The sequence below is a fragment of the Salmo salar genome, chromosome ssa01 (genome assembly GCF_905237065.1).
Source record: "Salmo salar chromosome ssa01, Ssal_v3.1, whole genome shotgun sequence".
Taxonomy (NCBI): domain Eukaryota; kingdom Metazoa; phylum Chordata; class Actinopteri; order Salmoniformes; family Salmonidae; genus Salmo; species Salmo salar.
The window spans coordinates 56,624,108-56,646,077 of record NC_059442.1 but is presented as its reverse complement, the minus strand read 5'-3'; the positions used below and the strand labels follow the sequence as shown (position 1 = coordinate 56,646,077).

Genomic DNA, 21,970 nt, shown 5'->3' with positions numbered 1-21,970 from the left:
CTGGGGAGAGTCACACACTGTTTAAGTCCTTTAAGATGAATGAATTCATGCCGTCATCCTCCTGGAGGCTCAGAGTACCTGGGGTCCATTAGGCATGACGCTTATCTCAGGGGGAAGAAGAGGGATGGAGGAAGAGGTTAAGGAGGGGACCATGGGGTGGTAATGGAGCTTTTGGAGTTAGCTTAATGCCTAGGATCAGAGAAATCAATGGAGAAATATCATTTGGACCCCCTCCGACCCCCCCCCCCCCGCCTCCTCTGTCTAAGTGGGTAGAGGTCAACGACAGAGAGGCGTCTGTCTGGTGAGACGTGACTGAAGCCTCCGTTCCTCCACTGGTTGATCACACGTGGGTCAGCAGTCCTGGATCTATGCATCTCTATCAGTCAGAGAGAATACCCCGGGGGCTGTTCCCGTGTGGTTTGCTAATGGTTGGCCGGTGACAGAGGGTGGATATAACCATCAAAGCCAGTTCTTCTGCAGCCTTTTTCCACTGGTCTTGAATCCTTCCTCTATCATTAGGCTGTCTTTTGAGTAACTTTGCCATTCTCTTCCTCAGTATCTCTAGCTGAAGACAATGTTAAAGCCAATGTGGAAAAATTCATAGGCAAGACATTCGGCAGGCACATGCACTGATACACTGACACAGTTAATGTGATTGAAAAAAAAAACTAGAACAAAAATGTTGATTGAATAAAACTTGGCGTTTGGGCAGGAACAGTCCTTCATAGATAACTGGGGTCCCGGTTGGCTCTCCTGGATCGGAACCGGATCTCAGACAGCTTGGAGTTGATGCCGGTGCCAATTTGCCCCTTCCTGGCCAATGGGAAGCGGGCCAGCGTGGCATCTGCGGAGGGAGAGAGTGACAGAACAACAACAATTGGAGGAGGGAGGAGCACGCAGCAGTGAGGAACACAGCCATTTTCTACTTTAACCGTACCAGTTAGATATCTTTCTAATGATTGAGAAAGTGAGTGTGTTGTTTTCACTTATCAATGAATGATCAAGTGAACTTGGGAGAAAAATACAATGAAAGGTGGTTGAAGGTTGTTCGTAAGGCTGTTGATCAGGGAATGTGTCAATAACACACATACTATAGATGGCGTTGAGCTTGTGTGGGTCCAGGGCGGTGCGGTGGTTGGGGAACGTTGGTCTGCGGCTCCTCCCCCCTCGCAGGTTGCTGTTAAGCAGGGTGTCCATGTCGAACACGCCCAGCAACAGGGTGCGCGCCATCGCCGTGGGAGACTGCGTCTGATTGGCTGCATGCCAGGACCGCATTTCACAGAAGACACCGGAACCCGGATATACCTCCACCTGGTTTACCTGCACAACCAATAGGAAGAGAGGGCAAACGTAATCAGAATTAAAAACACATTCAGACCTTCATAACCTTTGGAGGAAGACCTATATGTGGCTACGTTACCAATCTGTCTTTATCTGGAATGAATAGCATTTTTCCTTACATGGCCAGTCCCATTAACACAGTGTGTCTCTGAGCATGTCCTCATCACAGGTAGGTTGGATGCTGAGCCACACAGAGAGCTGTGGGGGTCGTCGTTCTCTGTGATGTCACTCAGCTCCAAGTCTCCGTCCTCACTGATGGCCATGTCGGGTCCAAAGTTGGACATGCTTTCATTCATGTTGTCCTGAGTTATAGCTGAGCGGTTGGACATGGGCTGATGATGGAGTGGAGAACTGAACCCTTGGCCAAAGTGTCCTGACATGGAGTGGTGGTGTGTGTATGTGTAGCTCTCGCCCCTCCCTGTTGCCGTAGAGACCGCCTGTGGGGACACTGCAGGGTGGGGGGGCTGGTTGGCTTGGCCCAAGGTCTGCCACATGGTGGACAGCAGGCCAGGGATCTCTGGGGGATGGCACCACAAAGAAAGAAGAAACATGCATGAGGGAATGTGATCAGTTAAGAGCAGTTGAATTATACAATTACAGATGAAGTCGTAATACAGTCGTGGCCAAAAGTTTTGAAAATGACACAAATATAAGTTTTCTGCGTCAGTGTCTTTAGATATTTTTGTCAGATGTTGCTATGGAATACTGAAGTATAATTACAAGCATTTCATAAGTGTCAAAGGCTTTTATTGGCAATTACATGAAGTTGATGCAAAGAGTCAATATTTGCAGTGTTGACCCTTCTTTTTCAAGACCTCTGCAATCCGCCCTGGCATGCTGTCAATTAACTTCTGGGCCACATCCTGACTGATGGCATTCCATTCTTGCATAATCAATGCTTGGAGTTTGTCATTTTTTTTTTTTGTCCACCCGCTTCTTGAGGATTGACCACAAGTTCTCAATGGGATTAAGGTCTGGGGAGTTTCCTGGCCATGGACCCAAAATATCAATGTTTTGTTCCCTGAGCCACTTAGTTATCACTTTTGCCTTATGACAAGATGCTCCATCATGCTGGAAAAGGCATTGCTTGTCACCAAACTGATCCTGGATGTTGGGAGAAGTTGCTCTCGGAGGATGTGTTGGTACCCTTCTTTATTCATGGCTGTGTTCTTAGGCAAAATTGTGAGTGAGCCCACTCCCTTGGCTGAGAAGCAACCCCACACATGAATGGTCTCAGGATGCTTTACTTTACTGGCATGACACAGGACTGACGGTAGCGCTCACCTTGTCTTCTCTGGATCAGCTTTTTTCCGGATGCTCCAAACAATCGGAAAGGGGATTCATCAGAGAAAATGACTTTACCCCAGTCCTCAGCAGTCCAATCCCTGTACCTTTTGCAGAATATCAGTCTGTCCCTGATGTTTTTCCTGGAGAGAAGTGGCTTCTTTGCTGCCCTTCTTGACACCAGGCCATCCTCCAAAAGTCTTCACCTCACTGTGCGTGCAGACGCACTCACACCTGCCTGCTGCCATTCCTGAGCAAGCTCTGTACTGGTGGTGCCCCGATCCCGCAGCTGAATCAACTTTAGGAGATGGTCCTGGCGCTTGCTGGACTTTCTTGGGCGCCCTGAAGCCTTCTTCACAACAATTGAACCGCTCTCCTTGAAGTTCTTCATGATCCGATAAATGGTTGATTTAGATGCGATCTTACTGGCAGCAATATCCTTGCCTGTGAAGCCCTTTTTGTGCAAAGCAATGATGACGGCACGTGTTTCCTTGCAGGTAAGCATGGTTGACAGAGGAAGAACAATGATTCCAAGCACCACCCTCCTTTTGAAGCTTCCAGTCTGTTATTCGAACTCAATCAGCATGACAGAGTGATCTCCAGCCTTGTCCTCGTCAACACTCACACCTGTGTTAACTAGAGAATCACTGACATGTCAGCTGGTCCTTTTGTGGCAGGGCTGAAATGCAGTGGAATTTTTTTGGGGGGGGATTCAGTTCATTTGCATGGCAAAGAGGGACTTTGCAATTAATTGCAATTCATGTGATCACTCTTCATAACATTCTGGAGTATATGCAAATTGCCATCATACAAACTGAGGCAGCAGACTTTGTGAAAATTAATATTTGTGTCATTCAAAAAACTTTTGGCCACGACTGCACACTTTAGATAAATACATTTCAACTCAGTTTTTCACAATTCCTGACATTTAATCCTAGTAAAAATTCCATGTCTTAGGTCAGTTAGGATCACCACTTTATTTTAAGAATGTGAAATGTCAGAATAATAGTAGAGAGAATGATTTATTTCAGCTTTTATTTCTTTCATCACATTCCCAGTGGGTCAGAAGTTTACATATACTCAATTAGTATTTGGTAGCATTGCCTTTAAATTTTTTAACTTGAGTCAAACGTGTCGGGTAGCCTTCCACAAGCTTCCCACAATAAGTTGGGTGAATTTTGGCCCATTCCGCCTGACAGAGCTGGTGTAACTAAGTCAGGTTTGTGGGCCTCCTTGCTCACACACACTTTTTCAGTTCTGCCCACAAATGTTCTATAGGATTGAGGTCAGGGCTTTGGGATGGCTACTCCAATACCTTGACTTTGTTGTCCTTAAGCCATTTTGCCATAACTTTGGAAGTATGCTTGGGGTCATTGTCCATTTGGAAGACCCATTTGCAACCAAGCTTTAACTACCTGACTGATGTCTTGAGATGTTGCTTCAATATATCCACATAATTTTCCTACCTCATGATGCCATCTATTTTGTGAAGTGTATCAGTCCCTCCTGCAGCAAAGCACCCCCACAACATGATACTGCCACCCCCGTGCTTCACGGTTGTAATGGTGTTCTTCAGTTTGCAAGCCTCCCCCTTTTTCCTCCAAACATAACGACAATCATTATGGCTAAACAGTTCTACTTTTGTTTCATCAGACCAGAGGACATTTCTCCAAAAAGTACGATCTTTGTCCCCATGTGCAGTTGCAAACCATAGTCTGGCTTTTTTTATGGCGGTTTTGGAGCAGTGGCTTCATCCTTGCTGAGCGGCCTTTCAGGTTATGTCGATATAGGACTCATTTTACTGTGGATAAAGCATCTTTACAAGGTCCTTTGCTGTTGCTCTGGGATTGAATTGCACTTTTCGCACCAAAGTACGTTCATCTCTAGGAGACAGAACGCGTCTCCTTCCTGAGCGGTAGGACGGCTGATTGGTCCCATGGTGTTTAAACCTGCGTACTATTGTTTGTACAGATGAACGTGGTACCTTCAGGCGTTTGGAAATTGCTCCCAAGGATGAACCAGACTTGTGGAGGTCTACAATTTTTTTTCTGAGGTCTTGGCTGATTTCTTCTGATTTTCCCATGATGTCAAGCAAACAGGCACTGAGTTTGAAGGTAGGCCTTGAAATACATCCACAGATACACCTCCAATTGACTCAAATGATGTCAATTAGCCTATCAGAAGCTTGTAAAGCCATGACATCATTTTCTGGAATTTTCCAAGCTGTTTAAAGGCACAGTCAACTTAGTGTATGTAAACTTCTGATCCACTGGAATTGTGATACAGTGAATTATAATTGAAATAATCTGTCTGTAAACAATTGTTAGAAAAATTACTTGTGTCATGTCCTAACCGACTTGCCAAAACTATAGTTTGTTAATTTAACAAGAAATTTGTGGAGTGGTTGAAAAACAAGTTAATGACTCCAACCTAAGTGTATGTAAACTTCTGACTTCAACTGTATATTGATTTTACTCATGCTCACCCTTCACTAGCATGTTATGTAGCCGTTGGTTTTCAGCCGCCATTTCGGCCTTCTCTTTCTCCAGTTCCCGAACACGCGACCTGAGGAACTGGATCTCTGCAGTGTGGGGAGGGTTAAATACATCCATCTCCATCTTCATTGTCTGTGAAGGAAAGAGAACCGCAGATGGCTGATGAGTGAATGGTTTTGAGAGACACTTTACATTTACATTTTAGTCATTTAGCAGACGCTCTTATCCAGAGCGACTTACAGTAGTGAATGCATAGATTTCATTATTTTTTATTTTTTTCTCCGTACTGGTCCCCTGTGGGAATCGAACCCACAACCCGAGCGTTGCTAATACCATGCTCTACCAACTGAGCCACACGGGACCACTTTCCGTCTACTGTATTGTGTTGCCTAGATCTCTTACTTTTAAGTGATCTAGGTTGTGGCGTCAAGCAGTCTTTAAATGGCTACAACAGAACAAAGAGGTTTCTGTACTCAGTGCAACAAACACTTATAACACCTCCCATCTATGGCTCTGTCACCTTCTTTTGTGACCACACAAATCTAGGGCTGTGAAGGTAATGGAATTTTGGATGACGGTTATTGGTCAGCCAAATTACCACGGTTACCATTATAAGGGACAGTTAGAAAATGACTGGTAGTGTCATAAAAAACATCACCCCCCTCCCCAACGTAACAAATATGATCACATCACCCTCCCTGTAGTGCTGTAAAGAAAATTGCACACCTTCCGCCCTCATTGAATTAACTGAAAAAGAATGATTACGACCACAAATAATAACTGTAGCGACCCTGTGTTTATAAACGTGGATATCGACTTTGTCACTTCAGTATGTTTTTGCGGCACAGTGATGCCACGCAGGGTTACGGGCCAGAAGGTTGAGGGTTCACCGACCACCACAGAGGAGCTAACTCTCCCTGCCTGTTTCATTACACTACGATCAGAGCCGGCTGCGGACAATGATCAGCTAGGGGGAAATCAGATGTTCAATATGTTGATGCTATATTTATTAAATATATGTAACACATTTTCCACCAACAGGTTTCTGTACCTACAACCAATAAGCAAAGCATAACTGCATACCGATTGCCAACTTTGTGCTCTTCAACATCATGGTTTGCGTTTTCAACACCACAATCAAATAGACTAGGCCTATGTCAACCTCGACAAACAGAAAATACATCCCTCCCTACATGGTACCCAGTACCGAAGGCTTGGCAATCTTCAAATGTCATTACACTTTTTAGTGTTTTGTAACAGATGTCTCTTTCCATTCATTGAATTGCCTGTGCACAGTTTGGATGCTGGAATTATATTGGACTGGACGAATGTGCGCAGGTAGCCTACAGAAGACTTTTGAAGTACCAAAATCCAATTAAAACATTGTGAGTGATTGTGTTTATGCCACACATAAAAAGTAATAGATTTTAAAAAGTTAAATCACAAATATTTAGGCTATAATGAAGCGTTAGGTTCTATGTGCGTGAGGAATAGGCACTCGGATTGGAGAGGAGGCAGAGCGCTCCTTAAGCTTTCCTGAATAACTGGGCCTGGAGCATATGTGGCCACATTATTATAGAAAGATGTGAGAATGATGATCCGCAACAGTCAGCGCATCTTAGTATCAGATGTACAAACACAGCCAGACTGGCCTGCTACTGTGCCTTTCTAGACATTACAGACTGTCGAGAGTAGACCCACAACTGATCCAAATGGAATGAAACATTCAAATCACAGCGCTTTTGCGCTGTTAATCAAATGACATGTTCACTGCAGTTTAAAGCCTGGAGCACAATGTTGTACTCGAAAACTATAATGCAATTTTTCATTGCATTGTGGTGTTGTAGGCTAGTCTAGGTAGGATAATTGTATTGTCCCTAAACAAGATCAATAGGCGAGCATTTTGAGCTGTGTGTCTCATGTCTTCACTGTCCTTTCATGCGCGATGATGCACCTTCCTCTCCACTGCCTTGAGCTACTCCCCTTGTTCTTGTGGATTTATATAGAAAATTGGTGAAGCTTCAAGGATTTTACGTGTGCTAGTCTGACATTTAAAAAGCAATAATTTCCTTAAAGGTTCTGTGTATCATAAAGCTACTTCTACGTTTGAATGTGTCACCTTTGACAGAAAATGGTGATAGACATTCACAGAAAGCTATGACAAACACGTATGAAGCAAGGACTATAAATAACAGCATTTCAAAAACACTGACATTAACAATGTACCAAAAAAAGCTAGGCCAAAAAAATTATTGGTGTGCTTAATTATATAGGAAAAACTTAGAATTCCCCTCACACAGAAACTAAAATGTCACTACAAAGGCTTTTATGAACATTTGATTAAAATTAAGTTTCATTGTTGTTAAAGTTATCTATTTGTTTTTTTCACTATTTCAGGAAAATAAAATGCTGGAGATTATAGACGTTCCCTGAAGGGAAAAAAATACCAAATATTATAATCTCTTATCGCACTCATTAATATGCAAATTGAATCGTGTTTAGTCAATCATTTTACCGTGCAAGTTGGGTTGTTATATGCCACATCATATTTGAAGAGATGCAGAAAACATTACGTTGATGCATTTTCAATTTGAATATTAATGAAGTTTACATAATTTACCGGTTCCTGGGATTTAACAGGTCCTTGCATTTATTACAAACATTTCTACAACGCACTGCTTCAAAAAAGGCAACCTTTTTTTTCCAATCTTACATTTTTGCTCCAATTTCTATAGTTGGAGAATACAGAATAAAGCTGACACTAAAATCATCTGTGGTGACTTTCATTGGATCAAGCCCGTTTCAAGCACTTCCTACCTGGAAGAACAAAAATAGGCATATGGTTTGCAGTTAGCCTACATGGACTAATATGGGAATGAGTTAGCAGCCTTCAACAAATGGACATTGATTAAATGTATTATTATTCTATTAAATTATTTTCTAACATAATGACGTATGCACATATGTAAATATATTAGTTGATATCACCAGTCTGATTATCAGCAGATTTCTCTAAAAGAGTGTCAAACCTGGGCCGCGTTCTGCAGGACACAATGGTTAGTGTGAAACATTTGATTCAACAGAAACGGTGTTGTTCTGAACAACCAATTGAAGACCGCTGTGATTATGGTCATCCAAAGGTGATTGTGTTATGATTATGATTCATAGCTATTAAATACCTTGCCCAAACAGTTGTCCCTTATAAGGAGATGGCTTTGTGAATAGGAGGCTTCTTCACCTGAGATTGGACTCTAAAGATGTTTGTAGATGTTTTTAAAGATGTTTGTAGATGTTTTTAAAGATGTTTGTAGATGTTTTTAAAAGATGTTTGTAGATGTTTTTAAAAGATGTTTGTAGTGTAACGGAGGTAAGAAAGTGCCATAAGCTCACTCCACTTGAAATATCTTTAATGTTGCTTTTGAATAGCTTAACTGGTTCGTATATTGTCAAGTGGGCGGTCACGTACGCTGGCTAGGCAGAGGGCCCCAGGTCCAAGACGTGGTACGGACAGTTAACCATGAGTTGTACTCAGAGAGGGAGGAAGCTTATACTGCTAAGTTAGATCACTGCTGCCGTGACACGGATCCGCAGTTGGGCTCATCTCAACAGCTGGGGTTGCTATGGAGCGAGTTTAGAGGGGGTGAGTGTAACCTAGGTACAGTAAGAATGTACCGTAAACTAACTCCACAGCTTCACTACATAGGCTAGTTTCACTACATTCACGAGACCACCCCATGTTGGGCGCCATTGTCACATGCAATGTAACATCCATAAAGTTTTTTTTCGAAAAAGGTTTTGCTTTCGTTGTTTTACATCTTACATCAGATCATCTTGAAACTTTCTCTGTCAAGCTAACTTTCATCAAGGTTTTAAACGGTCTATAAATCGGTTGCTCTCTTTTCATTGTCAGTATCCTTTATCTTTATGATGGATAATAATTCATTATACATTATATGGATTCACATCTTCACATTTCCCGAAAAATGTAATGACAAGACACAAATTACAAACATGTTCACCAATGTCGGCAATAATGCAATTCCACAAAATACACAACATGCGCAGCAGCAGAATAGCATAAAACAAAATGGAGCATTATCCAAGCAGGTGGCCGCATGGAAGCCTTTAGTGTAGCGTATTTACTTCACACAAAGTTGGCAAAAATTCAAAGCACACGCATAATTGTCACTGCCGGATTGCACATGCTCCCTGAATGCAGTTAACAAACCCTACAGAAAACCCCTACAGTATAGCCTATAAAAGAACGTGACTATTTGAGCTGTCGTTGTGAGACTCTTCAGACAGTCACAAATTTGATAGCCAACTGACATTTACTCTTGAGGTGCTGACCTGTTGCACCCTCTACAACCACTGTGATTATTATTACTTGACCCTGCTGGCCATCTATGAACGTTTGAACATCTTGGGCATGTACTGTTACAATCTCTACCCGGCACAGCCAGAAAAGGACTGGCCACCCCTCATAGCCTGGTTCCTCTCTAGGTTTCTTCCTAGGTTCCTGCCTTTCTAGGGAGTTTTTCCTAGCCACCGTGCTTCTAAATCTGCATTGCTTGCTGTTTGGGGTTTTAGGCTGGGTTTCTGTATAGCACTTTGTGACATCGGCTGATGAAAATGCGCTTTATAAATACATTTGATTGATGGGCCTATGCACAATGCACTACATAGTGTGCATCTCTGTCACAGAAAAAGTCTGTTAACAAATCAGAAGCATTAGGGGAATTTATATCTTCTCCTATCCCAAAGCCTAGGCTATTTTCCTACCCAGTCCCAATCAGACTGAATGCCAAAATCCTCACTCCTGTCTGGCCTCAGGGCCTGGACAGCTTGCTGTCATCGACGGAAAAATGAATTCCCAAGTTTATCAAGACATTTTGCAGGAGAATGTTAGGCTATCTGTCTGCCAATTGAAGCTCAACAGAAGTTGGGTGATGCAATAGGTCAATGACCCAAAACACAGAAGTAAATCAACAACAGAATGGCTTCAACAGAAGAAAATACGCCTTTTGGAGTGGCCCAGTCAGAGTCCTGACCTCATCCCGATTGAGATGCTGTGGCATGACCTCAAGAGAGCAGTTCACACCAGACATCCCAAGAATATTGCTGAACTGAAACAGTTTTGTATAGAGGAATGGTCCAAAATTCCTCCTGACCGTTGCGCAGGTCTGATCCACAACTACAGAAAATGTTTGGTTGAGGTTATTGCTGCCAAAGGAGGGTCAACCAGTTATTAAATCCAAGGGTTCACATACCTTTCCCACCCTGCACTGTGAATGTTTACACGGTGTGTTCAATAAAGACATGAAAACGAGTTTGTCTATTGTTGTGACCTAGATGAAGATCAGATCACTTTTTCTTGCCACTGTAAATAGTACCACTCAAAAGGTTTGGACACACCTACTAATTTCAGGGTTTCTTTATTTTTACTATATTTTACATTGTAGAATAATTGTGAAGACATCCAAACTATGAGAACACACATGGAATCATGTAGTAACCAAAAAGGTGTTAAACAAATCAAAATATATGTTATATTTGAGATTCTTCAAAGTAGCCACCCTTTACCTTGATGACAGCTTCACACACTCTTGGCATTCTCTCAACTAGCTTCATGAGGTAGTAACCTGGAATGCATTTCAATTAACAGGTGTGCCTTGTTAAAAGTTAATTTGTGGAATTTCTTTCCTTCTTAATGTGTTTCAGCCAATCAGTTGTGTTGTGACAAGGTATAGGTGGTATACAGAAGATAGCCCTATTTGGAAAAATACCAAGTCCTTATTATGGCAAGAACAGCTCAAATAAGCAAAGAGAAGTGACAGCCCATCATTACTTTAACCTCTTACATCTAGACGTTCCGCTAGCGGAACACCTGCTCCAATAGCCAATGATGGGCGTGGCGCGAATTACAAATTCCTCAAAAATACAAAAACTTCAATTTTTCAAACATATGACTATTTTACACCATTTTAAAGACAAGACTCTCCTTTATCTAACCACACTGTCCGATTTCAAAAAGGCTTTACAACGAAAGCAAAACATTAGATTATGTCAGCAGAGAACCCAGCCAGAAATAATCAGACACCCATTTTTCAAGCTAGCATATAATGTCACATAAATCCAAACCACAGCTAAATGCAGCACTAACCTTTGATGATCTTCATCAGATGACACCCCTAGAACATTATGTTATACAATACATGCATGTTTTGTTCAATCAAGTTCATATTTATATCAAAAACCAGCTTTTTACATTAGCATATGACGTTCAGAACTAGCATACCCCCCGCAAACTTCCGGTGAATTTACTAAATTACTCACGATAAACGTTCACAAAAAACATAACAATTATTTTAAGAATTATAGATACAGAACTCCTCTATGCACTCGCTATGTCCGATTTTAAAATAGCTTTTCGGTGAAAGCACATTTTGCAATATTCTCAGTAGATAGGCATCACAGGGCTAGCTATTTAGACACCCAGCAAGTTTAGCACTCACCAAAGTCAGATTTACTATAAGAAAAATGTTATTACCTTTGCTGTTCTTCGTCAGAATGCACTCCCAGGACTTCTACTTCAATAACAAATGTTGGTTTGGTCCCAAATAATCCATTGTTATATCCAAATAGCGGCGTTCTGTTCGTGCGTTCAAGACACTATCCGAATGGTAAAGAAGGGTGATGAGCACGACGCATTTCGTGACAAAAAATGTCTAAATATTCCATTACCGTACTTCGAAGCATGTCAACCGCTGTTTAAAATCAATTTTTATGCCATTTTTCTCGTAAAAAAGCGATAATATTCCGACCGGGAATCTGCGTTTAGGTAAAAAGACGAAAGAAAATAAAGCATGGGGTCAACTCGTGCACGCGCCTAAGCCCATTGTCCTCTGATCGGCCACTTTACCCAAGGCGATAATGTGTTTCAGCCAGAGGCTGCCTCGATATCATTCAGCTTTTTCCTGGGTTCTGAGAGCCTATGGGAGCCGTAGGAAGTGTCACGTTACAGCAAAGATCCTCAGTCTTCAATAAAAAGAGCCAAGATGAACAAGAACTTGTCAGACAGGCCACTTCCTGTATGGAATCTTCTCAGGTTTTTGCCTGCCATATGAGTTCTGTTATACTCATAGACACCATTCAAACAGTTTTAGAAACTTTAGGGTGTTTTCTATCCAAAGCCAATAATTATATGCATATTCTAGTTTCTGGGCAGGAGTAATAATCAGATTAAATCGGGTACGTTTTTTATCCGGCCGTGAAAATACTGCCCCCTAGCCATAACAGGTTAAGACATGAAAGTAAGTCAATCCAGAACATTTCAAGAACTTTTGAAAGTTTCTTCAAGTGCAGTAGCAAATACCATCAAGCACTATGATGAAACTGGTTCTTATGAGGACCGCCACAGGAAAGGAAGACCCAGAGTGACCTCTGCTGCAGAGGATAAGATCATTAGAGTTAACTGCACCTCAGAAATTGCAGCCCAAATAAATGGTTCACAGAGTTCAAGTAACAGACACATCTCAACATCTACTGTTCAGAGGAGACTGAATCATGAATCAGGCCTTCTTGGTCGAATTGCTGCAAAGAAACCACTACTAAAGGACATCAATAAGATGAAGAGACTTGCTTGGCCCAAGAAACACGAGCAATGGACAATAGACAGGTGGAAATCTGTCCTTTGGTCTGATGAGTCCAAATTTGATATATTTGGTTCCAACCGCCGTGTCTTTGTGAGACGCAGAGTAGGTGAACGGATGATTTCCACATGTGTGGTACCCACCTTGAAGCATGGAGGAGGAGGTGTGCTGGTGCCTTGCTGGTGACACTGTCTGTGATTTATTTAGAATTCAAGGCACACAACCTCTTACATCTAGATGTTCCGCTAGCGGAACACCGCTCCAATATCCAATGATACTTCACGAATTACAAACTCCTCAAAAATCCCCAAACTTCAATTTTTCAAACATATGACTGTTTTACACCATTTTAAAGACAAGACTCTCCTTTATCTAACCACATTGTCCGATTTCAAAAAGGCTTTACAACGAAAGCAAAACATTAGATTATGTCAGGAGAGTACCCAGCCAGAAATAATCAGACACCCATTTTTCAAGCTAGCATATAATGTCACAAAAACCAAAACCACAGCTAAATGCAGCACTAACCTTTGATGATCTTCATCAGATGACACTCCTAGGACATTATGTTATACAATACATGCATGTTTTGTTCAATCAAGTTCATATTTATATCAAAAACCAGCTTTTTACATTAGCATGTGACGTTCAGAACTAGCATACCCACCGAAACTTCCGGTGAATTTACTAAATTACTCACAAAAAACATAACAATTATTTAAAGAATTATAGATACAGAACTCCTTTATGCAATCGCTATGTCCGATTTTAAAATAGCTTTTCGGTGAAAGCACATTTTGCAATATTCTGAGTAGATAGCCCGGCCATCATGGCTAGCTATTTGACACCCACCAAGTTTGGCACTCACCAAACTCAGATTTTCTATAAGAAAAATTGGATTACCTTTGCTGTTCTTTGTCAGAATGCACTCCCAGGACTTCTACTTCAACAACAAATGTTGTTTTGGTTCCAAATAATCCATAGTTATATCCAAATAGCTGCGTTTTTTTCTTGCATTCAAGACACTATCCGAAGGGTGATGCGCCGGCGCGTATCGTGACAAAAAAATTCAAAATATTCCATTACCGTACTTCGAAGCATGTCAAACGCTGTTTAAAATCAATTTTTATGCGATTTTTCTCGTAAAATAGCGATAATATTCTGACCGGGCGACGTTGTTTTCGTTCAAAGACTGAAAATGTAAAATGGACTCTTCACGTGCATGCGCGCGCCCGTTTCCTTGTTCTCAGATCGACCACTATCCAAATGTGCTACTGTTTTTCAGCCAGGGACTGCAGAGTCATCATTCAACGTTCTGGCGCCTTCTGAGAGCCTATGGGAGTCTTAGAAAATGTCACGTTACAGCAGAGATCCTCTGTTTTCGATGAAGAGGCTATAGAAGGCCAAGAAATGGTCAGAGAGTGCGCTTCCTGTTTGGAATCTTCTCAGGTTTTGGCCTGCCATATGAGTTCTGTTATACTCACAGACACCATTCAAACAGTTTTAGAAACTTTAGGGTGGTTTCTATCCAAATCAAACAAGTATATGCATATTGTAGTTTCTGGGCAGGAGTAATAACCAGATTAAATCGGGTATGTTTTTTATCCGGCCGTGAAAATACTGCCCCCTATCCTAAACAGGTTAACCAGCATGGCTACCACAGCATTCTGCAGCGATACGTCATCCCATCTGGTTTGGACTTAGTGGGACTTTCATTTGTTTTTCAACAGGGCAATGACCCAACACACCTTCAGGCTGTGTAAGGGCTATTTGACCAAGAAGGAGAGTGACGGAGTGCGGCATGAGACCTGGCCTTGACAATCACCCAAACCAGATGATTTTGGGATGAGTTGGGATGAGTTGGACCGCAGAGTGAAGAAAAGCAGCCAACAAGTGCTCAACATATACGGGAACTCCTTCAAGACTGTTGGAAAAGAATTCCAGGTGACGCTGGTTGAGAGAATGCCAAGAGTGTGCAAAGCTGTCATCAAGGCAAAGGGTGGCTATTTGAAGAATCTCAAATATAAAATAGATTTTGGTTTGTTTAACACTTTTATGGTTACTACATGATTCCATATGTGTTATTTCATAGTTTTTATGTCTTCACTATTATTCTACAATGTAGAGAATAGTAAAATAAAGAAAAACCCTTGAATGAGTAGGTGTTTTAAAACTTTTGACCGGTAGTGAATGTAAATGTGATATTTCAGTTTTTGTAGTTTTATTTTTGCTAAATATATTTAAAAAATCTGTTTTTTTCTTTGCCATTCTGGGGAATTGTATGTTGATTAATGAGGAAATAAAACCATTTATTACGATGTAGAATAAGGCTGTAACGTAACAAAATGTGGAAAAAGTCAAGGGGCCTGAATACTTTCCGAATGCACTGTATACACTTCATGGCCAAAAGTATGTGGCACCTGCTTGTCTAACATCTCATTCCAAAATTATGGGCATTAATATGGACTTGGTCCCCCCTTTGCTGTGACAACAGCCTCCACTCTTCTGGGAAGGCATTCCACTAGATGTTGGAACATTGCTGCGGGGACTTGCTTCCAATCAGCAAGAAGAGCAATAGTGAGGTCAGGCACTGATGTAGGGCGATTTGGCCTGGCTCGCAGACGGCGTTCCAATTTATCCCGAAGGTGTTCAATGGGGTTGAGGTCAGGGCTCTGTGCAGGCCAGTCAAGTTCTTCCACAGCAATCTCGACAAACCATTTCTTTATGGACCTCGCCTTGTGCACGGGGGCATTGTCATGCTGAAACAGGAAAGGGCCTTCCCCAAACTGTTGCCACAAAGTTAGAAGAAAATAATCGTTTACAATGTCATTGTACAGTATGCTGTAGTGTTAAGAGTTCCCTTCACTGGAACGAAGGGGCCTAGCCCGAACCATGAAAAACAGCCCCAGACCATTATTCCTCCTGCACCAAACTTTACAGTTGGCACCATACATTGGGGCAGGTAGCGTTCTCCTGGCATCTGCCAAATCCATATTTGTCCGTCGGACTGCCAGATGGTGAAGCGTGATTCATCACACCAGAGAACGCGTTTCCAATGCTCCAGAGTCTAAAGGCGGTGAGCTTTACACCACTCCAGCCAACGCTGGGCATTGCGCATGGTGATCTTAGGCTTTTGCGCGGCCATGGAAACCCATTTCATGTAGCGCCCAAAGAAACAGTTCTTGTGCTGATGTTGCTTCCAGAGGCAGTTTGGAACTCGGTAGTGAGTGTTGCAAAAGAGGACAGACAATTTGTACGCGCTGTATGCTTCAGCACTTGGCGGTCCCGTTCTGTGAGCTTGTGTGGCCTACCACTTTGCGGCTGAGTCATTGTTGCTCCTAGACATTTCCACTTCACAATAACAGCACTTACAGTTGACTTGGGCAGGGCAGAAATTTGACGAACTGACTTGTTAGAAAGGTGGCTTCCTATGATGGTGACACGTTTAAAGTCACTGAGCTCTTCAGTAAGGCCATTCTACTCCCAATGTTTGTATGGAGATTGCATGGCTGCATGCTCGATTTTATACACCTGTCAGCAATGGGTGTGGCTGAAATAGCCGAATACACAAATTTGAAGGGGTGTACACACTTTATATAGAAAAGTATGTATACACATACATATACAGTGCATTCAGAAAGTATTCAGACCCCTTGACTTTTTCAACATTTTGTTACATTACAGCCTTATTCTGAAATTGATTATATTGTTTATTTCCCCTCCTCAATCGACACACAATACACCATAATGACAAAGCAAAAAATCTTTTTTTTTTTTATTTTTGCAAATTTATTAACACACAAAACTGAAATATCACATTTACATAAGTACAAATGGAAATTACAATATTTTTTTAATTATTGTTTTTGTGCTTAGCCAGGCCATTCCTTGGAAATGGCTATCCATGTTTTGACCTAAGGGACTTTACAGAATGGTTACCTGGAGGAAAAGGGCAGAGGGTCATGGTTTTTCAATTTCAGTCAAGGGGAGGGTTTAGTATTTTTTTAATCTAGTCCAGGGGAGGGTTATGTAATTTCTAAGTGATTAAATGTTTTACAATTAGTTGCTTATTAGGCTACATATTGATGTATGCCCAATGCCGCCCCTCATCTCTGATTCTCCATTGCACGAAGTGCTACGAAGTGCATGCTCAGAGGAACACAGAGCAAAGTTATATTTCTAAGATAGCTGCTGGGATGGTGTAAATAAAACTAGGCTGTATTACAAACTGCAATGGATATTCCAACCCTGAGCCCTGGCCTGCTCTGCTCTTGCTGATCTAAAACGTTTGTGTATGTTGCTTAACCAATGGCTGTGCTGTGTAGGGCTACAATGTCAGTTCAGGAGGAGAGTGAAAGGTATTCTTCTGAAATATATATTTGATTAGGCCTAGTCCCAAAAATGCACTATCATGCTATGTTCTGTTCAGTTCAGTTTGAGAAAGAGAGCACGAAGATGAGAAGGAGGACCAGGGGTCAACTTTGATAGCTTGCTGCTACTATATTTGAATTTATTAAAAACAATATGTTTCTTGCCCATGATGTATTTTTCAGAGTTATTGACCTCACAATAAGCCAGATTCGAGTAACTTCCATTGTGGTGCTGAAACTTGAAGCAGCAGCAGTCGCAGCACAATCAATTGGAAATGGACAGCTCATGGTGCTGAAAGTAGGCAAATTCATTTAAACTGTCTTTACCAACAACAAGAGGGCTTTGTGTTGGAGCCTATTTCTTCCCATTTAAGAAATAAGAGGTAGTCCTACCTGTTTGACAGATGAAATTAGGCTATAGGCTGCGATAGCCATGGATTTGTAGGTCAATTCCACCACCCACTCTTTAAACAGTCCTTCACTGACACAGACGTAGGCTGTTAAGTTAAAACCAATACTCAAACTGAGGGGGTATGAGACGGTATGCCATAGGCCTAACTTCTATTGAAGAAAATGGCAAAGATTGAGAAGAAAATAAAAACGGATACAATTATATACAAGTGACCTATAACAGTGCTTTGGACCGGAATGCTTTATGCTAGAAACAAGTTTTAAAATACCCAGGAAAGACGTCACTCCGATGCATATGGGGATATCATTGTTTCATTTCTTTGACGTTCAGAGGCCGACTTTGCTTGGGAAGTAATCTAATTCTGTCACTGTGAATTTATTAAGCTATTCACTTTCTGTACAATAGAAGATGTTTAAACCCCAGACAGCTTTTAGGGAAACACTTGTGACCTTCTGTTGTTGGGTTAAGCCAAAAACGAAGAGTAGCCAGCAGTTAAAACTAAAACATTTCTACGTAGTTAGGGCCACTATGTCTGGGGTGGAAAGGTAGGCCTAACTTTTGAAAGTACAGTACCATGCTCAGATTCCTAATGACGTCTCAGATTTAATTAATACACTAATTTGGCGTTGGAGAAATATGATAAAATGAACTCTGTCCATTCTTAGCCTGTAATTCCGGTAATTAGTGTTGTATTAAAAAGAGATTCAGCTAATATGTACAATTATGAGAATTGCGTAACATCTATATAAAAGGCCATTTTTTTCCCCTGGGACTTGCAAATACGATGATAGATTCATGCAAAGCTTTCACTATAAAGGAGATCTTTCCAACTCTACTCCTGTCCACGGTGGTTTACGAACTCACAACCCTCTAGCCCGCAGCCCTGTGTGCTATTAAAATTCCCACGTTACCATTCAATGCTTACAGGATGAAGAACAGCTAGACATGTTATCTGCTATCCACTTTGTTTTAATTCATATTTTGGGTATAGGGGAGGGTCATTTTATTTATTTTTCAAGCGTTCAGGGAGGGTTTCGGTCAAATACATTTTGCATAAGGGAGGGCAATCTATTTTCATTTCAGAGAGGTCCGATTTTCTCCACGTAACCCCTATTATAGGTAACGTTCACTCCCTAAGACTTACAAACTCACAGGCTTTTGCTAATATGTTCAGTCTCCCCAAAAAGCTTGTTTTTTCATCTAACATCCATAATGCTCTTATTTTCGTTATATCTCCAACATGACAATATTTATAAGTCCTATCTTTGGGGTATACATTCCCCCCCCAAGGGGTTCTATAGACACACACATCAAAAGTTGAATTTCTATTTTGTGAATCATTACAGTTTTTCTCAAGCATTTTTTGGAACGATGTTGATTTTCAAAACAGAACCACAAGACACAGATCTCTGTGGCCTTTTGCAAAACAGTAAATGCATTTTAAAAATGTAGATTAGTTGCCTTCCCAAAACATAAATACATTCATCAAAAGAACCTGACTGCATGCAAAAGGATTAACGCAACCCTGAGTCCAAGCAGACAAAACAGAAAGTTAGTCTGTATTTTCAAAACCCAGTAGATCAATACATTCTCTTTGCAGTCACTAAAACGTGATGATCAAAATTGGAAATACAACTATCCAGAGGTGCAGAATTATGGGCAATCACTCTAATTTTAATTATATTCCACCAAACAACATTATACACATCAAATGTTTTTTTTTTAAAGCATATTGTGTGCAGGATTCATTACATGTAATCTGTATCATCACAATCCAATTCCATGTATTTAATACACACGCTGGCTTACTCATAGTTTGTACACTTTCCATTGGCACAAAGAAACCCAATCCACAACAGAAATAAGACCAGAGTGGAAGAGGCCACGTTAAGCAGATCATTAATTATTAACCCCTTACACTCGTGGAAATTGGCCTATAAGGATAGGGCTAAATTGAAATGCTTCTTACAGAAGAAATATAGAAAGCATATGCATAACCATAGTAGCAATTAAAAGGGAAAATGATTAGACTAAAGGTGATGACAGAACAGTTCACCTGACAAGACTGAATCCAAACATTACACTATTGATTTTATGTGCATTTTACATTTACTGTACTTTTGCCGCATTTGTTGATAACAAAATACTCTGGAGACATTCAGTAACATGATAAGAATATTCTCTGAAAACTTGGTGTAGGTGCAACATAAGACCAAAAAATGACAAGGGTTTGAGTGAGAGGTCTAACTGGTGTTTCCAAATGGCCACACACCTCTCCAAAGTGTGCACAGTTCCTAAGCTAATTTCAATGCACTTATGACTCAAAGAACAGTCTTCAACTACAGGCGGGAGCCTATTCCTCTTTTTGGAGTGGTGGATACATCTTGTTATTTGGATACTTTTGTGAATATTCGATGAGGGTGTTGACTGCAACAGCTTGTATTCAATGGAGAATGAGATGCTATGCTAGCCTCATGAATATGCGTCTTGAATTTCAACAGGGACAACTCTGATAGGAATAGTTTTTTTTATAATTGTATAATTTAGCTAGTCATGTTGGCAATAGAACAAGCTTCAAATTATGCCCACCTAACCCAGATTGTGATTTATAATGGACTGTCCTGTGATTTTTAAACAACAGTAATTGTGTATAGGCTGGGATGCAGGTCTGTGTTCAAAACAACTCCAAGTGTGCTTGCTCTAGTCCCTCAACGGCACAGCCAGAGAGCCCGCCGTTCCGCTAAGTGTACTACAAATCCCATTGTTAGACATAGACATCTCGTCATTATGTCCAGTATCTCTGGGATTGTTTGTCATTGCAGCCGACAGTGCAGGCGACTGCCGACTGACTGATCTACAAATCACCTTACACTATAAATAACTACTCATTATTATTTGTAGATCAGTCAGTCAGAATTGACCAATGATACATTACGGTTTGATCCTCTCGAACACAGCCACTGACACAACTGATATGAATTCAAACTTGAGTTGTGTGGTTTGATGAATTCTATTCATTTTGCCATTGGGCAGAGCGAGAGAATGACTAACAAAAGCAATGAGGGCCCCCTTGAGGTCAAATCAAATCAATTTGTATTTGTCACACGCGCCGAATACAGCAGGTGTAGACCTTACAGTGAAATGCTTACTTACAAGCCCTTAACCAACAATGCAGTTAAGAACCCCCCCCCCCCCAAAAAGGTAAGAGAGAATAATAACAAATAATTAAAGAGCAGCAGTAAATAACAATAGCGAGGCTAAATCCAGGGGGTGCCGGGAAAGAGTCAATGTGCGGGGGCACCGGCAACGAGGTGATATGTAGATGTAGGTAGAGTTATTAAAGTGACAGGGCCCCTAGGCAAGTGCCCTGCGCGCTCGCTCGGTATTCGGCCATGATTACTACACATTTAGATAGCTGGTTAGATTCATTTACCAACCTAAAAAATGTTCGCTTACATGACTAACATAAAAATATGTTTTTGTTGTTGTTTTATTGTCCGCGGCCCACTAGAGGCTGAGGGCGAAAGCGACTATGGCTAGCTGAATAGAATAGATGACATTGAAGACGGCATCACTAGGCATCCCATTTAGTATTACTCTTTGTACAGTACATAGACAGATGACCGCTAGTGTGTGATTGGTCCATCATAACAAAAGCGAGGTGGTGGATTAACAGATATGAAGCTGTCAACCTGCAGTAGACACTGGATGAACACTATTAGCATAGGAATTAGAATCATTTAGGATCTCTATGATGAACACGCCATATGTAGCAAGCTGTTTCCAAATGTGACCAAACACACTAACGAGCAAGCTAGATTGTGAAATTACTTGAAGTACTGAGGGAAAACAGTCTTACTCTATTATTGCCAATGCAAGCCGTCTCTATTCTTTGTTGTAGGATCATGCATTCGTGATTCCGCTCCACCTCACATTTAGACGGCTGTGATTCCGGCATTTCTTGCATATTATCACACGAATATCTAATGTGACTTGAAGTTATATTCCTTCAATGGTAATGTATCCGTTTCCAAATGCAATAGTCGCGTATTTGCTGTCAACAACGGACGTTATCAAAACATTGAAAGTGAAAGCAAGCACGCTGTAAAAAAAAGAAATATGTCCGGTGTTTAAAGCGATAGTTTCCGGTATGACGTCACGTGCAATACTATATCAAAGAGTTTCTCAAATGTACTGTCTTTGACTGTATTCATTTGTAGTATACGTTCGTAGAATGATTATGTCTGGTACAATGTATGTATATATTTTGCAATATGAAACTGCTCAATGGCTATTTTGGACACTGCCAGGTACTAATTGATAACAATAATATGGAAACAAGTAGGACTCCATTCCTCAGTCCTCGAGCTTGCCAAATGTAAATAATGGAGATCCCCAGCAGTTGTATGCCATGAA

General features: G+C 41.2%; 1 protein-coding gene across 1 annotated transcript; it reads right to left on the bottom strand.

Annotated features, from left to right (window-relative positions):
* Window positions 1-243: 243 nt before the first annotated feature.
* Window positions 244-21,688, bottom strand: LOC106605778 (uncharacterized). Its single transcript, XM_014201718.2, has 5 exons — window positions 21,414-21,688; window positions 5,111-5,252; window positions 1,461-1,858; window positions 1,092-1,320; window positions 244-844 (listed from the first exon to the last, which is right to left on the bottom strand). The coding sequence occupies exons 1-5, from the start codon at window positions 21,519-21,521 to the stop codon at window positions 723-725; spliced, it is 999 nt and encodes a 332-aa protein (XP_014057193.1). The 5' UTR covers window positions 21,522-21,688; the 3' UTR covers window positions 244-722.
* Between the last annotated feature and the right edge of the window lie 282 nt (window positions 21,689-21,970).

What these genes read in the sequence shown, in the direction of transcription:
- LOC106605778 (XM_014201718.2), bottom strand. Translation starts at nt 21,521, where the DNA reads ATGCAAGAAATGCCGGAATCACAGCCGTCTAAATGTGAGGTGGAGCGG. An exon ending in CTTGCATTGGCAATAATAGA is followed by an intron (nt 5,253 to 21,413) that starts GTAAGACTGTTT and finishes TTTCCTTCACAG; the next exon opens with ACAATGAAGATGGAGATGGA. An exon ending in CAAGCTCAACGCCATCTATA is followed by an intron (nt 845 to 1,091) that starts GTATGTGTGTTA and finishes CTCCCTCCGCAG; the next exon opens with ATGCCACGCTGGCCCGCTTC.